The sequence below is a fragment of the Rissa tridactyla genome, chromosome 2, assembly GCF_028500815.1.
Source record: "Rissa tridactyla isolate bRisTri1 chromosome 2, bRisTri1.patW.cur.20221130, whole genome shotgun sequence".
NCBI lineage: Eukaryota > Metazoa > Chordata > Aves > Charadriiformes > Laridae > Rissa > Rissa tridactyla.
In genome coordinates this window covers 72,325,150-72,344,856 of record NC_071467.1, presented here as the reverse complement: position 1 = coordinate 72,344,856, position 19,707 = coordinate 72,325,150, and the positions used below count along the sequence as shown (strand labels likewise).

Sequence of the window (19,707 nt, the reverse complement as noted above, 5' to 3'; positions counted from 1 at the left end):
CAGGCTTTTGTCCTCAACTCTCTTTCAGGCCACCTTCAAAGCTTTTGTTTTACACAGCACAGCCTGGCACCCCTACTGTGACCAAGCTCAGTCCTCATTACAGCACCGTCTATAAACGTGACCTAATTTTTATGCCTGAATATCAACTTCTTGGACCTCTGCCTCTCCACAAGGCATGTGCTAGGGCAGGATCCCATACAGCTGCAGCTAGAAACCTAGTAGTCAGGCATTACATAGAGGTAACTCAAACAAATATGGTAATAATTTGACCGGTATGTTGAATGTAGGTGCATGCAAGCATAAAGAAGCTAAAAACAGTTTTACCAGCCATCAAGCAGCCTGAGAACTTTTTGCAACTCCGTTATTACCACCAGCCAGTTTGCTGGGGTAGGGTACGAAACAGCACAGACAGTAAGAGGACGGCGACAACACTCTGGAGCCCAGTCCGAATCACCACAAATCTATTCTAAAGCAGTGCAAAATTACTCCGGATTCCAACGAGAGGAAAAATTGCTGGACCAGTTCCCTAGCCATGTCAAAACAGGGTAGAAGCAACCAAATCTGTAACAGTATTAATTACCCAGGAAGACATTCACTATCAGTTATCTGTAGCCATATTTTGAAATCTTTAATGACAACTGTAATTACTTGCAACTTGCATTTAAAAAGATTATACAGTTTAAGCGTGGACAATATCACAGAACACTTATCAGTAGGCCTCACAGAGCTCATGATCTTAGAGCTGAAGGGAGCGATTAAAACCAGCTGCATGTTTTATCAAGACAACTGGAAAAAGCTGACACACTTGAGACTCACAGACCCTTCTTGTGGTCTGAAAGCATTTTGCATAAACTTTACCTCATTTTGGGCAGGTTTAACACCGCAATGGCCTGCGTATGCAGCACTGTCCTCCATGCTGTGTATGGACTAAGTCCCCCAACTACAGTTTGTAGTCAGTTGAGTCTTACACGGCTTTTTATTTTACACTTCCCAAATGACTGCATGCTGCAGGGTTCAAAAGCCTCTGTGAGGTACGGGCCGCGGCGCCAGCGCCCTTCCCACCCTTGCACGCTCACTACCTACTACGGTTAGCAAACCCAAAGCTTGCCACATTTTGTCACCTCCCACGCACACGGGGACCAGGCCCAGCCCGGGGCCGCCCAACCAGGCGAGGTACGCGCCGTTGAGCTCCGCCGCCACAAGCCAGGCCTCCGAAAAGGGGCCCGGGCTACCGCAGACCGAGGAGGAGGGGCGGGGGGGAAGGAAGCAATGAGGAGGCGGGCTGCTTCCTACCAGCTTCGCCCCAGCTGCTAAAGCACCAGCCTCACAGGCCCGTGGTGGAAACCTTCGTGAGCGGTGACCAAACCGCCGTGACTGACGCCCGACCCACCCCCCATCCCCTCACGGCCTCCCTCACAGAGCCCGGCCAGATTGGGGGAGGGAAGAGTCGCGCGGCCGCCACTGCGCATGCCCGCCCGCAGCCCGCCATCGCGCCTGCGCGGGGGCTCCCTCGCGCCCGCTCTGGGCTGCCGGGGGGGGGGGTGCGCGGGGGAGACGGTGGGGGGGAACGCGTTCGGGCCGGGGGTGGCGGGGGGAAAGAAATGGCGAGCTTGACCCCCGCGGTGGCCTCTTCTCCCGCCGGCGCCCCATCCCGTAGCAAGAAGCGCCCAGCCAGCCCGGGCACCGGCGGCCCCGCCAAGAAAAAGAAAGCGACAGCGCCGGGCGGCTCGCAGGTAATGGGAGCGGGGCGGGTAGCGCGCATGCGCCGCCGCGGCCTTGCCGTCCCCCTCTGCGCATGCTCGCGAGGCGCGCGCGCGCTGGGGGGAGATGCTTGGGGTGTGGCCGCGAGCGGGGCGGGGCGTCTGTTACCTGACCCCGGGCGTCGTGTCGCCGGTGGCCGCCTCCGTCCTCTCAGTGGCCCCAGGACCGTCGCTGCCTCCCGCCTGACTTCCCACCGCTTCTACCCACCGTCTCCTCCTCGTCAGTCCCGCCCCCGGCGGGGCTGGAAGGTGCCGAGCCCAGGGAAGGGCTGGGCGCCGGGTGGCGGCTGCTGCTGAGCCGGGGGGCTCCGGTGGCCCTCAGGCGGGCAGTTTCGTTCCAGGCGTTTGAGCGCCGAGTTTCAGGCCTCTTCTTTCATCCCCCTGTAGCGTGGAGCTTGTGTCCCCTCCGTGTACACAGCTACACTGGTCGTATAGTTCTCATGCTGTCTCCAATCGGGTGTGTAACTAAGAAACAACACTTAACCGAGATTCAGTTAAATCTGTGTTTAAAATCACTAAACTTTCAGCCTTGTACACGCTGACACTTTCTGATCAAACCGTCTTGCAGTTCATTTTTTTTCCAAGCTTGCCCTCAGCAGCTTGCTTTGTACCTGACATTATGCCATACCTGAGCTCTGTATGTACACCTACATGCACAAGCCTGGCTAATGATGATTTTCATTTGAGGTTGATCTGTCACTGAGCAAGGGATTAGCGCTCGAATGAGCACAATTTAACAGGTGTGGGTTCTGTTGTGTTCAGCTCAAATACAATTTTGCATTTTGGACTTCTTTCAGTTGAGCTAAATGGAACTAGGAGTTAAATGTGAAATGATGATGTAACCTCAGAGACTGAGTTGTGGGGAACAGGGTCAGGGGACGGAAAAGGCGTATTGATGTGAGTTTGTACTAACCGCCCACCCCCAGTTGCAGCGGGTAGTGCAGCCTCTATTTCTGCATCGTGTGACAGCACTGTGCAGCTCCACACACCCATCCCCAGCTGGTGACATCTGCCCCTTGATCATGATGTAGAAACTTATGCTCCAAAACTAAGTCCCAGAAGAGATTCAGAGTCAGTGTGTATATGACATATGTATAGCCTTTAGATGCAATATGTCTTGGATTACTTCTTTTAGAAAGATTTTGGTAGCTGAAGTGGTCAAAAAAGGGTTGGAAAAAATGGTTGTCTTTTTTTTTTTTCCTCAGAAATTATTCTTAGTAATATTTCATGAACTATAACAGTAGCATAGCTACAAAGTATTCATTACTGCCAGTTAGTTTGCTTATTTTCACATGAGCCATCAGGTGAGGGGAACACTTCTGCATTTTTCAGCAGATTTTCTCCCCAGACAATTAAAAGCCATTGTGCACACGGCAGAGCACAGACCCAAACCCTTCCTCATTCTGAATGATGCTCTTGTAACGCTTGTTTTCAATCTGTGGCAGTTACATAGTTCCTTTTCCTTTTCTGGTGGGCTTATCTCTAGGAGAGGGAGTAAGAACCATAGTGCTTAATGCACTAAACTAAACTGCACCGCAACTGTGAAAAGTTACTGCCTAGCATGATCACGTTTGACAACTCTTTCAAGGTCTCCTAGAGATAGCAGTCTGGATTTTCCAGCATGGAGAGGATGTCTCTGTGCATGTGTGCACATGTGTGTATATGCGGATGCAGATATAAAACATTATATACTTACATATATTTAAATGCGTATAAAATCTTTTCTATTTAAAAACACCTTCCCCAAACCCTTCAGCCTTTAAAACTTTTCTGAAGCTCACACCAAACTTAAGCCTGCGGACAGTTTCCAGTATTATGAGACAATCCATGATTTCTTACTCAAACTGGGTTTTGATACTGTGTGATAAACAGTTTTTGCAATTCTTCTCACAAGTGATTTCAGTGGAGGAAGGAGTAATTTCTCAACATTATGTCAAAGTCAGTGTACACATTCACTGACTTCAGCAGTGCAGATCAATTCCATAAGGAAAAGAAAAAAATGAGTCTCAGGAAATGTGTAACCTCAGGAATCGGACAAGAAACAGCTCGTTGATCTTCTAGCAATCACATTCATTGTTGCTGACTAGCTCTGGAGCGAGCCAGTTCAAACAGAAATTAAATGGGGGCTTTGCATTTTTTGAGGGAGAAACATTGATTGTTGGGCACTTTCTTCTGCAGTACCTTATTCAATCTTGATCTCCGGAAGTCCTTATAAAGTCCTTAGTTAATTGCTGAGTAATCTGCTTTTTCTGGTTTAGGAAAGCTGTGACACAATGAAATGCTCGATAATTCTAGTCTGCAGACCTATTCAGAGTATAGCCAGTCAACAAGCCCTTAATGCTCTATTTTATAATTTATCCGATCTTGAATTGGCTCAGTCAATCAGGGACTAGATTATCCATGAATTTTAAATATTTTTGCTGAATATATTATATGCCGAGTATCCAGTTATTGTGGGATTTTTGTTTTATTTTAATTTTTAACTCCAAACAAGTAACATGCATCTGGCAGTCTGATTGATAGGTTAATACCTTTAGTACACACCACTTCCAGCACAGGTTTGGAGGTAGCACTTGTTACTGCTCTGACTGTTCACTTTCCTAATTAACCCCTTTTTAGCAGCCTTTTACTGCCTATTTTCAGCCTTTCGGAAGACACATATTTCGTGCGACACATATTTCGTGCCATAGCTCAGCACAAAATGGTTTCTATTTTAAATAAACTGACATTGTGAAACAGAAAGAGAAATAGTGAATTATTCCCTTGGTTAATTAGCAAACTTGAGGTAAGAGGATCTCTGCCAAGAGGTTTGTAACTACTTGCAGGAGTCACCTTAGGATCTGGGGACTCCCCATTATATTACTGGTAATTTCTACTGAGAGCCTTGTGCCTGGCTAACATGAAAATACACTTCACATTGTGCCAGCCATGAACTTACCCACATCTGTGATTCCATCACTGTGAAATTAAACAAAAAGGGGATTTTGTAAGTTCCACAAATCACATCGTTTGTTTTTCTTTCGCGTGCTTTATGTCACAAGTAGCTATCACAGCGCTCACGCTGAAAGACACGCTGGTCTGGTAAAACCTTAGATGTCAAAATTGTGTTTATTTTATATATAACAAATTTGTTTAAGTATAGCAATGTGATCAACTAGTTTGAGTAACTGTGTGTATCCTACAAGAAGGCACAATTACCACACAGCATACAGATTTTTATAAACCCAGTTTTGATTATGTTTCTCCAACATACAAATTGCTACTTTCTCTATGATACACTTCAGGAACATTACCAAGAAACATCATCTTCATCATTTGTATGAGTTACGACCCAAAGGTATTGAGTCATGTTTGTTTTGGAAGCACATTGCACATAGGGTTTGTCAGTCATGTCTACAGAAGGAGACGCATGCTTTTGGGATATAATGCCTGTATTTACAAAATGTGAAATTAAAAGTGAGTTTACAGGAAAGCATGATTGCAAATTGATTACATCACTTTTATTAGCCTTACACAATTATTCCTCCCATGCAGTTATGACACTGAAAAACACGTCAGTCTTTGCTGCAGCAGCAGATTTTTCATGTTGAGGATTATTATGTGTATTAAACGGTAACATTCATGTGTCAAAACCAATGCCGTTTAGTGGTTTACACAGCATTATTCAGTTAGATGTCCTTGCCCAATGATTCCCAATAGCTGCGGTGCTGGTTCAGATCCATCGCTGGCTCTTGTGCAGACTTGTCTCCAGGTCTCCTGTCTTTTTAATTACTATCACTTAACCTGGGAGAGAATCTTTCACACTGATCTTAAAATGCCACCAGTTCCTCTCCCTTAAGGTACACACCATTATTTTTATAGATTATACAGCACCAGGAAGCTTTTAAAAGAATGTATTCAACATAAAGATGTAATTGATGAAACAAAATGCTTGCCCATGACAGCTTGCAAGCTTAAAAGACAGTTAAGAGAATGGTTTGGACAAAAAAAGTAGAAGTGTCTGATTTTGTCAGAGGACAATTAAAGAATGAAACTATGCTAAATATTATGGTAAAAGCATATTTGCTTACATTATTTGTGAAACAACTTCAGACATGCGTGATGAAGTATAGTAAATGACTTTGAGAATTGCATCATAGTTTGTCTTACATTTTGAATTGATGTAAACTCTCTTGTAAACTACAGAGATACACAGCGAATGCTTTTTGCTTCCTTTCTCTCTATCGTTGTAGCAGCAGCAGGTCTTGGTACCATTTAGAAACTAAAGCCTGAACTTCCTCTTCTGCAATGGTATTTAAGAGTTAAATTATTAAATATATTGATTTTATCTCTAATTGTGAATATTGCAGCAGTGCTACTGGCAACCTTCATTTTATGTAACTAGCTCTCATATGTATACTTAACACTTTGTGTTTCTTGTTCTGTGCTTAAAAACAGAAGCTATACAACAATATTAGAAAATACAAAAATAAAAATGGTTTAAAGTTATCATCCCCCTAAATAAGCTCCTCTCACACACAGAGTGAAAATAAGAGGAGCGACTCTGGTATGCTTAGAACTCCATTTTTAATTTAAATGTAACTGAACGATGATGTTTTATATCGTAAACTGAAAATCATCAGATTACTGTTCTGATAGACAGCTGTATGTTCAACAAGAACACATAAATATATACATATTAACATGGCTACTGTTATGTATTCAGAAGCTGTCCACTAAAGACAGAGAGCTTACCCTAGTACATAAAAGGCATGGAATTGGACTCTAAACCATCAGTAAATTTAATCAGTTCTCCTGTTCTGCTGTTTTACCAAGCCTACCACTGTAAGTAGGAAAACATCAAATCAATTTTAAAATAACTTTGTTTTAAAGACTCCATTTGATCTGGCTGTAATTTCCTGAAAAATGAGGTTAGGGAGAATGAGTTTAACTATGGAATCGGTGAGTACCACTACAACCACTGAGCTGAACTGCTGCTCTCACCGTGTTCTGGGACAAGTATCTCCTCTAGTACATCACAGTATAGAAACTTTCTGAGCTGAAAGTAAAAATTACCTACTTATAAATTCAGACCTTGTTTTCAGACTTACTCCAATCACTATAACACAAAACTTACTCTAATTATAACACTATTCTGTATAAGACTTTCTAAACAGAAAAGTACGATTTTCTTTTGTAGTTGGAAATGTAATGAACAAGTTGCATTTCTACCAGTCCTCCTGCCCTGAAAAAGACCTGAAAAAGCAGGACCCTGATACAGCATGACAGTAGGGAGATAAAAGTACATATGTATTTGCCAGTTTATTAAAAAGCTATCACGTCATGCTCTAGAACACACTTTTTTTTTTTTACCATCTCTCAGCCCTTAATCTGAAAATCTGAAAACTGCCAATCTGAAAATCCTGCTTGCCTGGAACAATATCTTTAAAAGCTGTAATGTGGTCCCTGGGGATGTTAACTCAAACCTAGTTAAATTTATTTAAATGACACTTGTATTAGATAAAGTATAGATACTAGATTGCTAGTTACTGATAAGAACTGCTGAAGTGAGCTCTTCAAGTTCAGCCACTTGCACACTTGCTCACAACCCCTACCCAAGAGTCTTGGCTCTTAAAAAACTAACAGCCATTTCAAAACAAATTGCCATGTCCTAACAAGAGTTTTAGCAGGTAGTGTTTAAATTGGGATAGCTATCCCACAGGTAGGTAACATACTCTGGCATCGCACTGCACGTCACCAGACCATGGAGCACTGAAAATCCTCCAAACTTGGAGTTCTCTGTAGGAAGCACTCAGAGGGTCACCACTTACATCTCCTAATCCTTTCAAACATGTGACCACAAAGATACTTTCTGCCACAAAGCAGACAGTGAACAGCTGAAGTATTAAGCATCTCTTCTTCTATGGGATTTTTGTACTCTTCCCAAAAAAACAGCTTATTTTCAGGCAGTCCACTAATGAGAGCCAGGATAATCCTGAGGTACCGGTTTTTGTCACTTGCACATTTGAAGTCAAATCTGTTAAAGAACCAGAATCCCTCCAGTCCCTGATGGGGAGAAATTTTAATTAAAAGACAATTAACAGATTTTGTGGGGAAATCTGGCAAAAGTTATGTGTGTTTAAAGTTTAGCTTTTTTTAAAAAAGGAAATTGCTTTTATAGAGCAATCTAGATTAAAAGGGAAACTGTCAAAACTGAGAGCTAAGAATTGACTTCGCTTGACATTTATCACATATTGAAGGCTTTAGATGATCTGCAATCATAAAAGTATGTGAATTTCCATAACAGTCTATGCCAGTCTCAGAGAATTACCAACCCCCCAACCAAATGTGATTAGATTTTAGCTTTAGAGTAAACACAGATGTGTTACGTTGTAGAAAGGCAAAAGCATATGTGTATTGACTTTTACTACGGGTGTCAGTGTGCTGGTGTCATGGTTTTTTATACTTCTGTCCTTATCCTAGTAGAGAATTTTAATTTTTGCGTTGGCTAACAGAAAATGGAGAGTCTTACTATGATCATGCTTAATTTCAGGATTCATAATATACATGCAAGAAACTTAGAAGAGGTAATAAAGATGGTGCACTGCTTCTATCATAAGGAGATAAAATAGGGTTACTTTTGAAAGAGAAAGAGCAATCTAAAACACTGCATCCATGTACTTGAGCGTGACATTTTGTCTGAGAGGTAGTGCTCTGAAAAAGCGATCTCAGAATCCATTTAGCACATTAAAAGGTTCATATTAACAAAAGAAAGCTTAGAATAACTTAACTGTCTAGATATTGCAGATTTGAAGAGGTGTCAGACCGTTTTTCACATTTTCGTAAAGTTTTGTAATGCTTGTGTAATAACTTCAGTTCTTGCTTTAGCAAGCCGTAAGTAGTTATATAAATGTATTTAATTTTGGATTAGAAAGGCTAATAGAAATATTAACTTGGTAGCCTGGGAGGGTTTTGAACACAATTTTTAAGCATTCCAAGAAAACAGAATGGAGTCATTGGCTATTTATTTAGACCTACAGAAAGCCATAAAAGTTGTGATACTCCATGTTGTGAAATATACCTGTCCCTCATAGCAGAATTCATATCCGTGAACAGCATGTCTTGTCTCACTGCAAAGCACACCTGCAACTTCTAAGAGGCACAATTAGGCAATCTATTAGCTTCTCATGCTCAAAAACAAAGAGTCCCAGTCTCCTCCTATTTTCTTCATTCTCACCCACCTCCACAAGTCTCAGCTGCATGCTCCTGCTGCCTGCACCATGACAGCTTTGGTACTCACCAGACCTGCTCAGCCACTGATAGAGGTCATCAGACAGAAGAGTAACTTACCAAACCTTGCCCCTCTCCCAGGAAGCTGCGATGTCTCCTGCTGCACTGGTGGACTGGGCCGATTCACAGGGAAGTCTAACAGGTGTTGGAGGTAGCACAAGGAAGAAACAGGACCACGTACAAGGAAAATGACTTTTCCACTATAAGCGACCTGTTTCATGAGCTTAGATACTCTTAACTGCAGGTTGTATTAGTTTACTGTAACAAATTAAATGAACACTGGAGCAGTTCAAGATCTGATTCATCAGTAGATCCAGTGTCCCTGCCTGTGGCAAGACCTGGAGAGTAACAGCTTCAGCTGTCATACTGGTGAAGTACCTTAGAACTGATTCGACAACCTCCAGAAAGCTCTGTGAGATGCCACCAAAATAAGCTATCAGGAAATACTATGGACTAGTCCTAATTCTACTTCTCCCTGAAGATATAGGGAACTCTTTCCACTTGGGATTCAGAACCAGGAGCATCTCCTTTTTGAAAGCAGATATTAAATCCTTTCTTTCAAAAGTAGAACAGAAGTCACACAGCACTGATAACTTGCTTTTCTTATCATGTGTCCTTACAAGCGTGTGCTGTGTCCTCCACTTGAAATTAGTCCTGTTCCTGCTGCTGCCAGTGGGGATTCAAACCCTCTTTTTCCCGAGGCACACCCTAACCACCACGCTGGAATCCAGTCTGGTGTGGTGGGAGGGGAGCATGGAAATGTTTTCTCCTCTGCAGCCGAGGATGGAGGCTCTGTCTGTTCCAAAGAGAATGACTCCATAGTCTGTTACCGAACACAGTTGTCAGAATCGTCTACTTATGTATTTTAGGTATTTTTGTTACATCTTTTTTCTAATGATAATTTTAATGCAAAATACACAGTTGTGGAAAGGGGATCAGAAATCTTTTCCTTCTAAAACTCTAGCCAAAAAGCTATATAGTCATGCCATCTAATAACATGCATTTATGTTGTAATAAAAATGCATCACTGTTAGTTCCAGAAACAAATTTGAAATGGATAGAAGGAAACTATTTTCTGAGTAATATGTGATTAAACTGTAGAGTCCATCAGTCTGGGAGGGGTGAATATCTGTAGTTACATGGTTTGTAATCATCCTGTCCCGGGATGTAAGTGCTGACTGACTCAAGAAAAAATATTCTCCTTGCTGATTACAAGACCCTGCTGTGGGTAAGGAGCATTTTGGGGAAATAAGAGAAAAATCCTTCTGTAAAGCATTGCGGTACATTTCTAGGATTTACCACATGAAGAGAGACTTCTTGTATCATATCTGTCCTTTTATCATTAATTAAACAGAGAAAAAATACTTGTTGTATATCATATGTCCTTAATTTCCATTAAACAGACAAAATATTGCACTTCCATGTGTTTCCGTGCACAACCTGCCTAATATGTGAATTACATAAAATCTGACATAATTTAAAAAGATACCTCATTTGCAAACATCCACAGGCCTAGAGGTGAAACCTTCTACACAGTTTTAAGCAGGTCAGGTTTTTTTTACTTTTCTGCCCTTACAGTGTTGGCATGCTTGAAGCACTACTTACCCCTGTGTTCATAAGGATGCAATGTGCTTATCACGACAGCCTTATTTACTGCTTCCTCAGATTTATGCTTTTCTGAGTTAGTGAAAGAATGAGAAGGGCAGAAAAGGCTGAGACAGTTTCTGCATAAATTAGACAAGGTGTACAGGTATGGATAGTGACACTTAGGTGGTGCATCTGGAAAAATCAAATAAGCCTTCAAGCATACAAGTCTTTTTTCAAATCTGAACATGAGACAGTAATTTGCCAAGCTTAATACAGAACAACTGCTTACAGTTTGGTTAGGTATCTATCAAGTAGACCATTTTTGAAGAAAAGGTTAGTGGCATCCCAGGAGTACAGAGCATGTTAATCAGGGAAGGGAGAGAGTACTATGAAAGTTCTCATCAATTGGGAGAAAGGAGGAAGGGGTTAAAACCCTGTAGGAAACTGTGTGAAAGCTATGTGACATAGAAACAGTCTTTCTGTTGAGTCAGTGATGTATTGGTGTGCAGTCCATCCAGAAACTTGTCTTAATTTTCCAGATAAACAGGCACATTTAATAAAAGATGACCCCTCTGCCTAGAAACTTTTTTACATTTATGCCCTGAAACCATCAGGGCTACAGCAAAATAATGCTGAAATGGAACATGCAGAAATTAGGGCAGCAATTAATGTGAGTTATATGACTGCTCATGACCAAAACAGCTTTTTGTTAATAAAACCAGTATTTTCTATTTTAGAGAATATTGATTTCTAACTAGGGAGATGGAGAGTTGCTCAGAGAGCTGTAGAATCTCTGTCTGTGGAGGTGTTCAAGACCGGCTGGGACAAAGCCCTTAAGCAGCCTGGTCCAAGGTCAGTTTTGACCCCGCTTTGAGCAGGAGGAGGGCTAGTGACCTCACGAGATCCCTTCCAGCCGCAATGATTCAGTGTTAACCGTGTCTCATTTCAGTTGTCTGATTTCTGTGATGAAGATGGGTGTGTCCTCTCCCTAGACAAGCAGTCGTACACTCCTTCCATAGTTGGGTGCCTCAGTTGGGTACTTTTCCCCATAGTATATTAATGAAGCCCGAAACTCAATGACTACATTTAGCCAGTATTAATTCTCCCAACGCTGTGTCAATGGTTATGTTTTAGTAGAACTGCTTTTCCCTGGGAGGAACAGCACAATGTTCTTACAGTGAAATTAACTTTTAAAATCAACAAACTGGAATAGGAAAAGGCCATTTTTCCTTGACATGTGCACAGCGTGTTCAGACTCCTCAAACCAAAGTAGTTAGCTGGAAAGTCCTTATTCGTTAAGTTGATTATCTTTGTTTACATCGCCTAGAACTAGCAATGCTAGTTTAAGTCTCACGTTAATGACCTTAAATTTTCTCAAGTCAGAAATTCCATTTTTTCCTTAATTTTTGTTAAATCTATTTGTTGCAGCCAGAATTGCCTTTTATTGCAGTGACAGAATTGCCCTTTTTATCCTCCTCCCTTCCATCTGTCCAAAAGGTATTTTGTTATTTGCTAAATAATTCATTGGGGGAAACATCTTAAAATATCCTGTTAAACCCATTGCAAAATATTAAATGCTATGTTTCCCTCTCACCTACGATCGTGGACGTGATACCAAAACTTCACTAATTCTAATGTAGTGGAAAAGTCAAGTTCTGTTCTGTTGTCAAGTCCAGCAAAAAAGGCAGTTGGGATACAAGTTTATATGCAAAATGCTGAACTGTCTGGTGCTTTTCAGATGTGCTGCAGTTCCTCAACTTCAATATGTAGTATCAGGGTGAAGTGTATGGCCACAGAACTTTTACAGTTGAGTAAACAGCCACCTACTTGTACAAATGTTTCTGCAGAAACACTTCAGAAATTTGCCTTGAAATTAACATCACTATACAACCATCTCCTCCTTTTTCCTCCTCAGCAGCCTCAAAATAGTCTACAGTAGATACTTGTATCACCTTATTTTCATCTAATTTAGAATTTGCTGTATGTTTATTTTGGTTCAGTCATCAGATTTTTTTCATTATCCAGTTAAATGTGGGTATCCATAAGATGATGCACTTAAAATTCTGCTGAGCATGGGAGACGTGGTGTGCTATTCAAAGCAGGAATGGTTGGTGTCGAGTTTGCTGGATGAAGGAAAGTGGATGTAGTATTCAGGGCATGTACGGCCATATTTTTTTGTCCCATAATATGAGGCAGACAATAAAGATTACATTTGTAGTGTGAAGATTTTTAAAAACTAATAAATAGTTTCTTTTCTTGTTCTCTTTTAAAGACCTTTGAAACATCTGATAGAATTACTGCTCTCTGATACATTATGCCTTTGGTAACTTTGTGAAGATTCATGCAAAGAATATTTTTATTCTCAATTGCTTTAGAAGTGGAATGTTCCATACGTCACTGTACTTAACGTCTGTCTTTCTGACATTGTGTTTGGGTATGAGAGTCTTAATACCTGTTCACAAGTGGAAAAACCTTCTGAGGAACTTTAGACTGCAGTGCTAAGCCTTTGCAGTATGACTGCTGGTATTTACTAATGCATCATGGCAGCAGTAGGTGCAGTTAGCAGAAACGTAATAGGAATAGAATTTTTATCTACTTCAATTGACAATTAAAACAGACAGAAGGAAGTGCTAAAATGTGCAAAAAAATAGGGAAAATGCAAAAATAAAGTTTTGTTTTCTGTATCAGTTTACCAGTTAGTGCATAACATCTGAATGTAAAATTTGACTATTCTAATTCAGGTCTATTTTTCCAAAGAAAAATAGATAGAATAGGAGCTCTGGAAGACAGATACATCCAGTCTTTACTCAGAAATAATTAATTGCCTTTCCTTGAAGAAATGTTATTTTGGTTTTGTTTGTTACTCAAACATTGTTTCCCGTCAAAATGGATAATGTTTTACAGAATAAACTAGAATCAGGAAACTGAGTGTTTTTTTCAGAATGGAATTCCTTTCATGTCAGCCATAGGAGCCGGTATCTTTTTGCTTTCCTTGTCCCTGGTTCAGTCACGCACGGATCAATGTACTTGGATCCTTCTCCTGCCTTAGCTGAAGCCTGTTATTCGACAGAGGTATTTTGATATGCTCCCTGAGCAGCATTACAATGTTAACAGCGCATGAGCATATTGTAATCCTCCAATCTTTTATCCTGAAATATTCTGCCCTTAACTGTTCTATATCAAATGATGTATTTTTCAACTTCAAGAAGCAGTTTAGCCAAAGTCCTTGACTGAACTGAATTTTTCTGATAGAGAAGGGAATGTACTGGCAGTTTTTATACAAATTCAATTGTGATTTACTCTTGCCTTTTTTGCTAGTATGCTTCCATCCATTTTCAGCCTTAAGGCCCATCAATTTAGAAGATTTTTTTTCTCCTGGGGAATCAAAATATTCTGTTAGCTGGGCTCAGTTTTACCCTTGGTGACCGTAGGAACTAACGTGTGCTTTTTCATTCCATATATACTGAATTTTTTAGCTCCAGAGCTGCTTCAGCATGACATTTAGCTCATGAATTTGTCCAAGTTACAATTTTCTTAATAAAGAAAACTGTCAAACATTATAAACAAGGAATAGTCTCAATCCACCAAATGAAATCTGAAAGTGAGAGATCCTTTGCAATTATTTAAGCCGAAGGGAGCTTTGTGGCAAATGCAAATTAAACCAAGCTTTTCTCGGATCGTGTGAAGCTATTCACAGTTGTGTCCCAATTACATTTTATTTGAGGCTTTTCCCCACAGAAAATAGTCTTTTTTTTTTTCCTTGAAATATCTGTAAGTTATAAAACTTTGTCTATCATAGTGCTTGAAAGTTTTTAAATGGAAAAACATGTTTGGCATCTGAAATCTCTCGAGAAGAAATCAGAGCTTTTTATTGAAGCTTGTTAGTCTCTTTCTGTGTTTGAAAGGTCAATAATTTTGAAAAGAACAAAGTAAATTTGAGTTGTTCTGGATTTTTTTTTTTCTTAAGTGAGCAGTACCAGTAGTAACAGAGGAGTTGTGTCATGAAATTGCTAGGTGTTTTTCCCCTAGGTTTTCAAGAAATGCTCGAGAGGTGGGAATGTAATTAAAATCTTATTCTCCCTTTGGCTGCATTTTTAATTTTGAATTCAAACCCTCACACAGTATAATAGAGCTTTGCTTAAGGGTGTTTTATACCTCTATCAAAGTGACTAAAGTAATTAGTATTTTATACATTTTGGTAAGTATTTTGTCACTGGAAGCGCCAGTGCAGGTGAATGATAATGGTTTGAAGCTCAGGCAGTGACGGCACCCTAAATGAGAATGTCGCCTTTTAATCAAGAGCACTTGGAGTCTATGGTATTGAAATGCCCTACAGAGAACGTAGAAAAGCCATCCATCACTTTGTGACAGTCCAATCTTTTAGTGCATGAGTAAAATTTTATTCAGCCTTTCTAAGGCAGCTTGAATATAAGATGTTTTAACTCACCTCAGAACAGCAGTGTAAAAGTTCGGAAGCATAGTGTACAGATTGCTTTCTAGACAGCCTATGTGTCTTTATGTATTATCCTTATCTATTTAGATTGCAATTGAAATGTTTTCCATGTCCTGCTTCAAACACCTCCCCCATCCCTCTTATCCAACCAACAGGCGAGATTGTTTCTAAATTTTAGTCATGTGTTTGGAGTTAATTTGCATAGCTGATTAACTCTTGATGCTCAGCAGAAATACTCAGCAAGTTAGAGGGGAAGAACTTCTGCTTTAGGAAGGGCAGATTTTGTAAGTCTTGCACGGAAGAGTGGTTTGACACGTGACTCAGAAGTCCTCTGGGAAAAGCTTAGAAGCAGCTGAAGTACTTTTAGCAGCATATAATTGGAATTATAAACTATTATTATAACAATTCAGCAATCTAATTTCAAGCTTTGTGTTGTTATAGTTTTTGTTAACAACCCTCCCTCAGCTTTCTTTATAAGTGAAAGCAGCAGCAGCATCTGAGGACAATGTCATAATTTAAACAAAAATATTTTTGTAGTCGGACATTTGGGAGATTTACTTTTGATGTCAATGGAAGCAGAAACCTGTTCCAGGAACATTGTCTTTTAAGATGATTTGGCAATGATGAAACCCATTGACTTAAATGGATTTACTCCCAATTTACGCTGTATGCTTGACTCTCTTGCCCACCCTACTAGCTGCTTGAAATCAAGGACAATGATCTGCCTTGTGCTTAATACCTGGTTTCAGCTGGCTACTACTCAGTTTTTTTTGTTTAGTAGATAGAGTTTTTCAGTACCCTGTGGAACAAAACTTGCTGTGAATATGCAAGATTAGGGTTTTTTCCTTCCTAGCATTTGTACATTTTCAAGCTGATTTTTTTTTTGTCCTACCCCAAAATAAGGTAGCACCTTCTGTGAAGGAAGAATGTTCCTAAAATTCTACACCGCAGTAGAGTACTGAAAGAGAAGAGGATGGGGAAATTGTATTGGGCTTCATTTTAGTGAGTGGAAAGGAAGAGGGAAAAAGTTTTTCCTGCTAAATCCAAGAACCAGTAAAATGCAACCAGATGGTTAAAACATGTTTATACTTGTTACTAAATATGTCTTTCCAGCAAACCTTTCTGTCACAGACATGGAAAGAGTTAATTTTGTTCAAGAGAGTGCTGTTTCTTCAGTCTTAACATTTTTATTGAGTCTTCAGTGAGTTTGCTTTCAGAAATACACTATGCTAATAATGTTGGTGATGAGAAATTTTTTAGCTATCATTTAAACTTGAGCTTAAGCACGTTTAATTCTGACACCTTTCTCTGTGAATTATTCCCAGCAATGTGAAGAGCTATATTTTTGTCTGCCAGAGTGTACGTGTTCAAGTTTTAATGGCTCCTGTCATGTCATCATGCAAAGTTAAATGAATTAAATATTCAGAATGTGCAAGAGCCTGTACCAGGCTTGTTATACAGTGAGAGCTAATATATTAATCAAACAGCTTTATATATGTTCCAGTATGAGCAGTATTAGCTGGAACTCTGTTAAATAGCTGACATTCAAAGTCTACTCCCAATTCTGAAAAGTCTGCTCGTATCATCGCTGCTGTCATCTAGTGACATTTGTGCTCTGTTTCCACATGGCATTCTCACTCATTGTAATTGGCTGCTAGTAAAAATACGGCTGTTACCCATCTATTTTATAAATTACCATTTTCTTCCCTGGCTGCATGCCACAGGTTCATCAGGCTGTCACAGAACTTAAACACAGCTAAAAGCTGACTAAGTTGCTGCAAGTTGGGTATTGCTGCTTTAGAAGTAACCTCCTATAGGAATAATTAGACATATACCATCATTGAGGCTGAGTTAAAACTCCTATGTCAATGAAATTAAGAATGTCATTGTGGTATTACTGTGATTATGAAAATCAGCTGCCCAAACTAAGTAAAAGTAATTTAAACTATTTATTGAGCTTCACATACAAAGGTTGGAGACAAGTGGGTTCCTCTGCAGCCAAATTGTGTGTTCAGGGCAAAATGTGAGGGCTTGATTTAGAACCAGAGCCCTCTTATTACTTTTTATTTTATATTTATTACTCTTATTACTTTTCAGTAGTGGCCTACAACCTCCTAGTAATCACTTTATGGCAAAGCCAGAGTGCCAGGAATACTGAGCGCAGGAGCAAAACCAAACCAAAAAACTACAGGTGTAATCACCTTCATCTATGATTGCTTTACTCAATAGAGTGTTAAAATTCACTAACTAATGAATGATTTGCAGAAAAGAAAACAGAGAAAATCAGTGTTTACAGTATTGGGTTTTCCTCCCTTAAACTAGAAATTCCCTTTCCAGTTCTTACAGAATTTATTTATTCATTTAAGGGTTTTTTTTACCAAAACACTGTTCAGTTTAGCTTCTATTTTTAAATTATATTTTACCATGTAAAGCTGTAAAATCTGGAAAAAATGGCCACTGAAGATCATACTGTACCTTCAGTGATGTGCAAATACATTTTTTTTCTAAGCCATGACATGCACGGTATGCACTGATAGGATGCCAGAAATGCACAAATTTACATTTTGACTTTTATGTTTCGTATTTTTTTATGTTCCTTATATTTTGTAAAATCCTATTAGTCTAAAATAATGAAGAAAATTATAGAATATAATTTTCTATAAGAATAGAAATAATATAATATATAAGAATATAATTTTCTATATAATTATAGAATATAATCCAAAAGTAAATAGATAAGAAATGATATTTTTAAGATATTTTAAGATGTTATTCTGTTATGCAGTTTTAATCCTTGCTGAGGGGAAAAAAAAAAAAAGATGATTCAGGCAAGCACTTTCATAATAAGCTAATTCACCTGGTATTTAGTCCCATCACAGACACCCATCCCAAACCCCACAATGCTGATTCTACCTAGAAATAGCCAAAACAAAGAATTCATCTTCCATGGTCTACAAGTTTTGCTTGTCCTCTCCCTAAATAAAACCAGACAGATGGAGCAATCTTTGGAAATCATGTGAAAACCAATACATCTGCGGTAGGGAATTTGGAACAGAATAAATTGAAAAAATTAATAGAACTACCAAAACCTAAGATTGAAAGTAGTATGTGAACAGGCAGCCTCCCAGTGTGTGTTTTCTCCCAGTACAGACGGCAAATACAGTAGGGTCCAAACTAGGCTCATTCCTGGGGTTTGGCTTTATGCAAAAGAAACCAGTGTTACGGTAGCAAAGCTTAGCTCAGGTCTCCTCCCCAGACTTGGCTGCTTTTACAAGAAACCTCTTAGGACTACCAAGTGTTTGCCACAGGTCTTTGCTCTCTCTCGAATTTGTGCTGTCTCCTGACCAAGTGAAGTCCTCAGCCAGCTTCCTCTCTTAGTGACTGTCGCCCAGTCCCAGTAGGTACCGGCGAGGATGGCGTCCCACCCAGCTGGGATGCACTGAGTACTCCATAGACGGTCTTGTGAAAAGAAACGCGAAAAAGGAGCAGCACCCCTCACTATTGCTCCCCTCTATCCCAGGAGGAAGAGAGGTTGCCAACCTGTCACACTGCGGTTGTAATTAATATTCGGCTAAAGTACATAAACACAACTTTACAGAGGGAGTAAAATTGCACAGGTGGTCCTATAAGAAGCCTTTGGCCCACCGTCTACAACTTTTAAAATGTGCCATTCCAGTCAAGGTTGCTCTACGCCTAGTTAAAGAGGGTACTGGGGGGAGGAGGAGGAGGGGAGAGGGTGGTGAAACGTGGTGGCAGCATGGACTTCTGTGGAGGTTAACAGCCAGGGGAGGAGTCGATAGGAAAGGATGAACATAGTTACTGATGGTTTAGCTGCAGTCTGTATGGCACTGTTTTTATTGTTATTTGGGGTAAAACTAGTGTAAGTATGTTCAGCTCTACTGAAATCACACCTTCATTTGCCAGTGCAGATGTACCCTGTACATGTAAAGCCACTCCAAAATCTTTATTGTTATTATCTTCAACAGCCTATGGAGTAATACAGACTGCTTAGTGACTACTGTAGGACAAATTCTCTGTAGCCCTAGTTAACATAAACCACGGTTTAAAAGACACAATTCAGTTATAAAGTGCACATTAAAAGCTGTTTCACTCTCTCTCTCCTTGAAGTGTACATTGAGCTCCCCATAAAGGATGTTTACATTACAAGATCAGTTAAAAAGAAGCTTTGAAGGAGCTGTCAAGAGTTTCAGCCCACGGTTACACTTTGTAGCCCTTCTGCAAAGTGTTTGGGATTGAGCTAGGACGCTGAGGGCGAGGGAGTTAGCCGAGAGACTGGCTGGGTAGAGAAAATGTGCCGGGGACTGGTTGTGACTGTGTCAGGAAGGGGAAGTTGCCCCACACGTGACGGGGGGTTACAGCACACATTGAGCCGTACATGTTCCCTGGTGACAGGCGCTTCCTCCCTCTGCTCACCAGACTGCCATCGCTTCCTAGGACTACAAAGGGGATTTGAATTCATTCCTGTTTGTTTGCCCCAGCACATGACAGGGAAGAATGAGCTATCTTCCAAACTAAATGACCAAGCAAACAAGAACGTTTGGGAGAGATTTGTTCAACTAATGTTAAAAGTGAAAGATTACCTTACTGCACGCTAATTGTTCACTGAGGAATCTTCTT

At 40.3% G+C, this 19,707-nt stretch overlaps 1 protein-coding gene across 1 annotated transcript in view; it reads left to right on the top strand.

Moving 5' to 3' along the window:
* Window positions 1-1,567: 1,567 nt before the first annotated feature.
* The window catches only part of INO80C (INO80 complex subunit C), a 31,952-nt gene continuing 13,812 nt past the window's right edge, over window positions 1,568-19,707 (top strand). Inside the window, exon 1 of the mRNA XM_054190267.1 lies at window positions 1,568-1,733. Coding sequence (XP_054046242.1) covers window positions 1,602-1,733 — 132 coding nt within the window. The 5' untranslated portion in view covers window positions 1,568-1,601. The remainder of the gene's footprint in view (window positions 1,734-19,707) is intronic.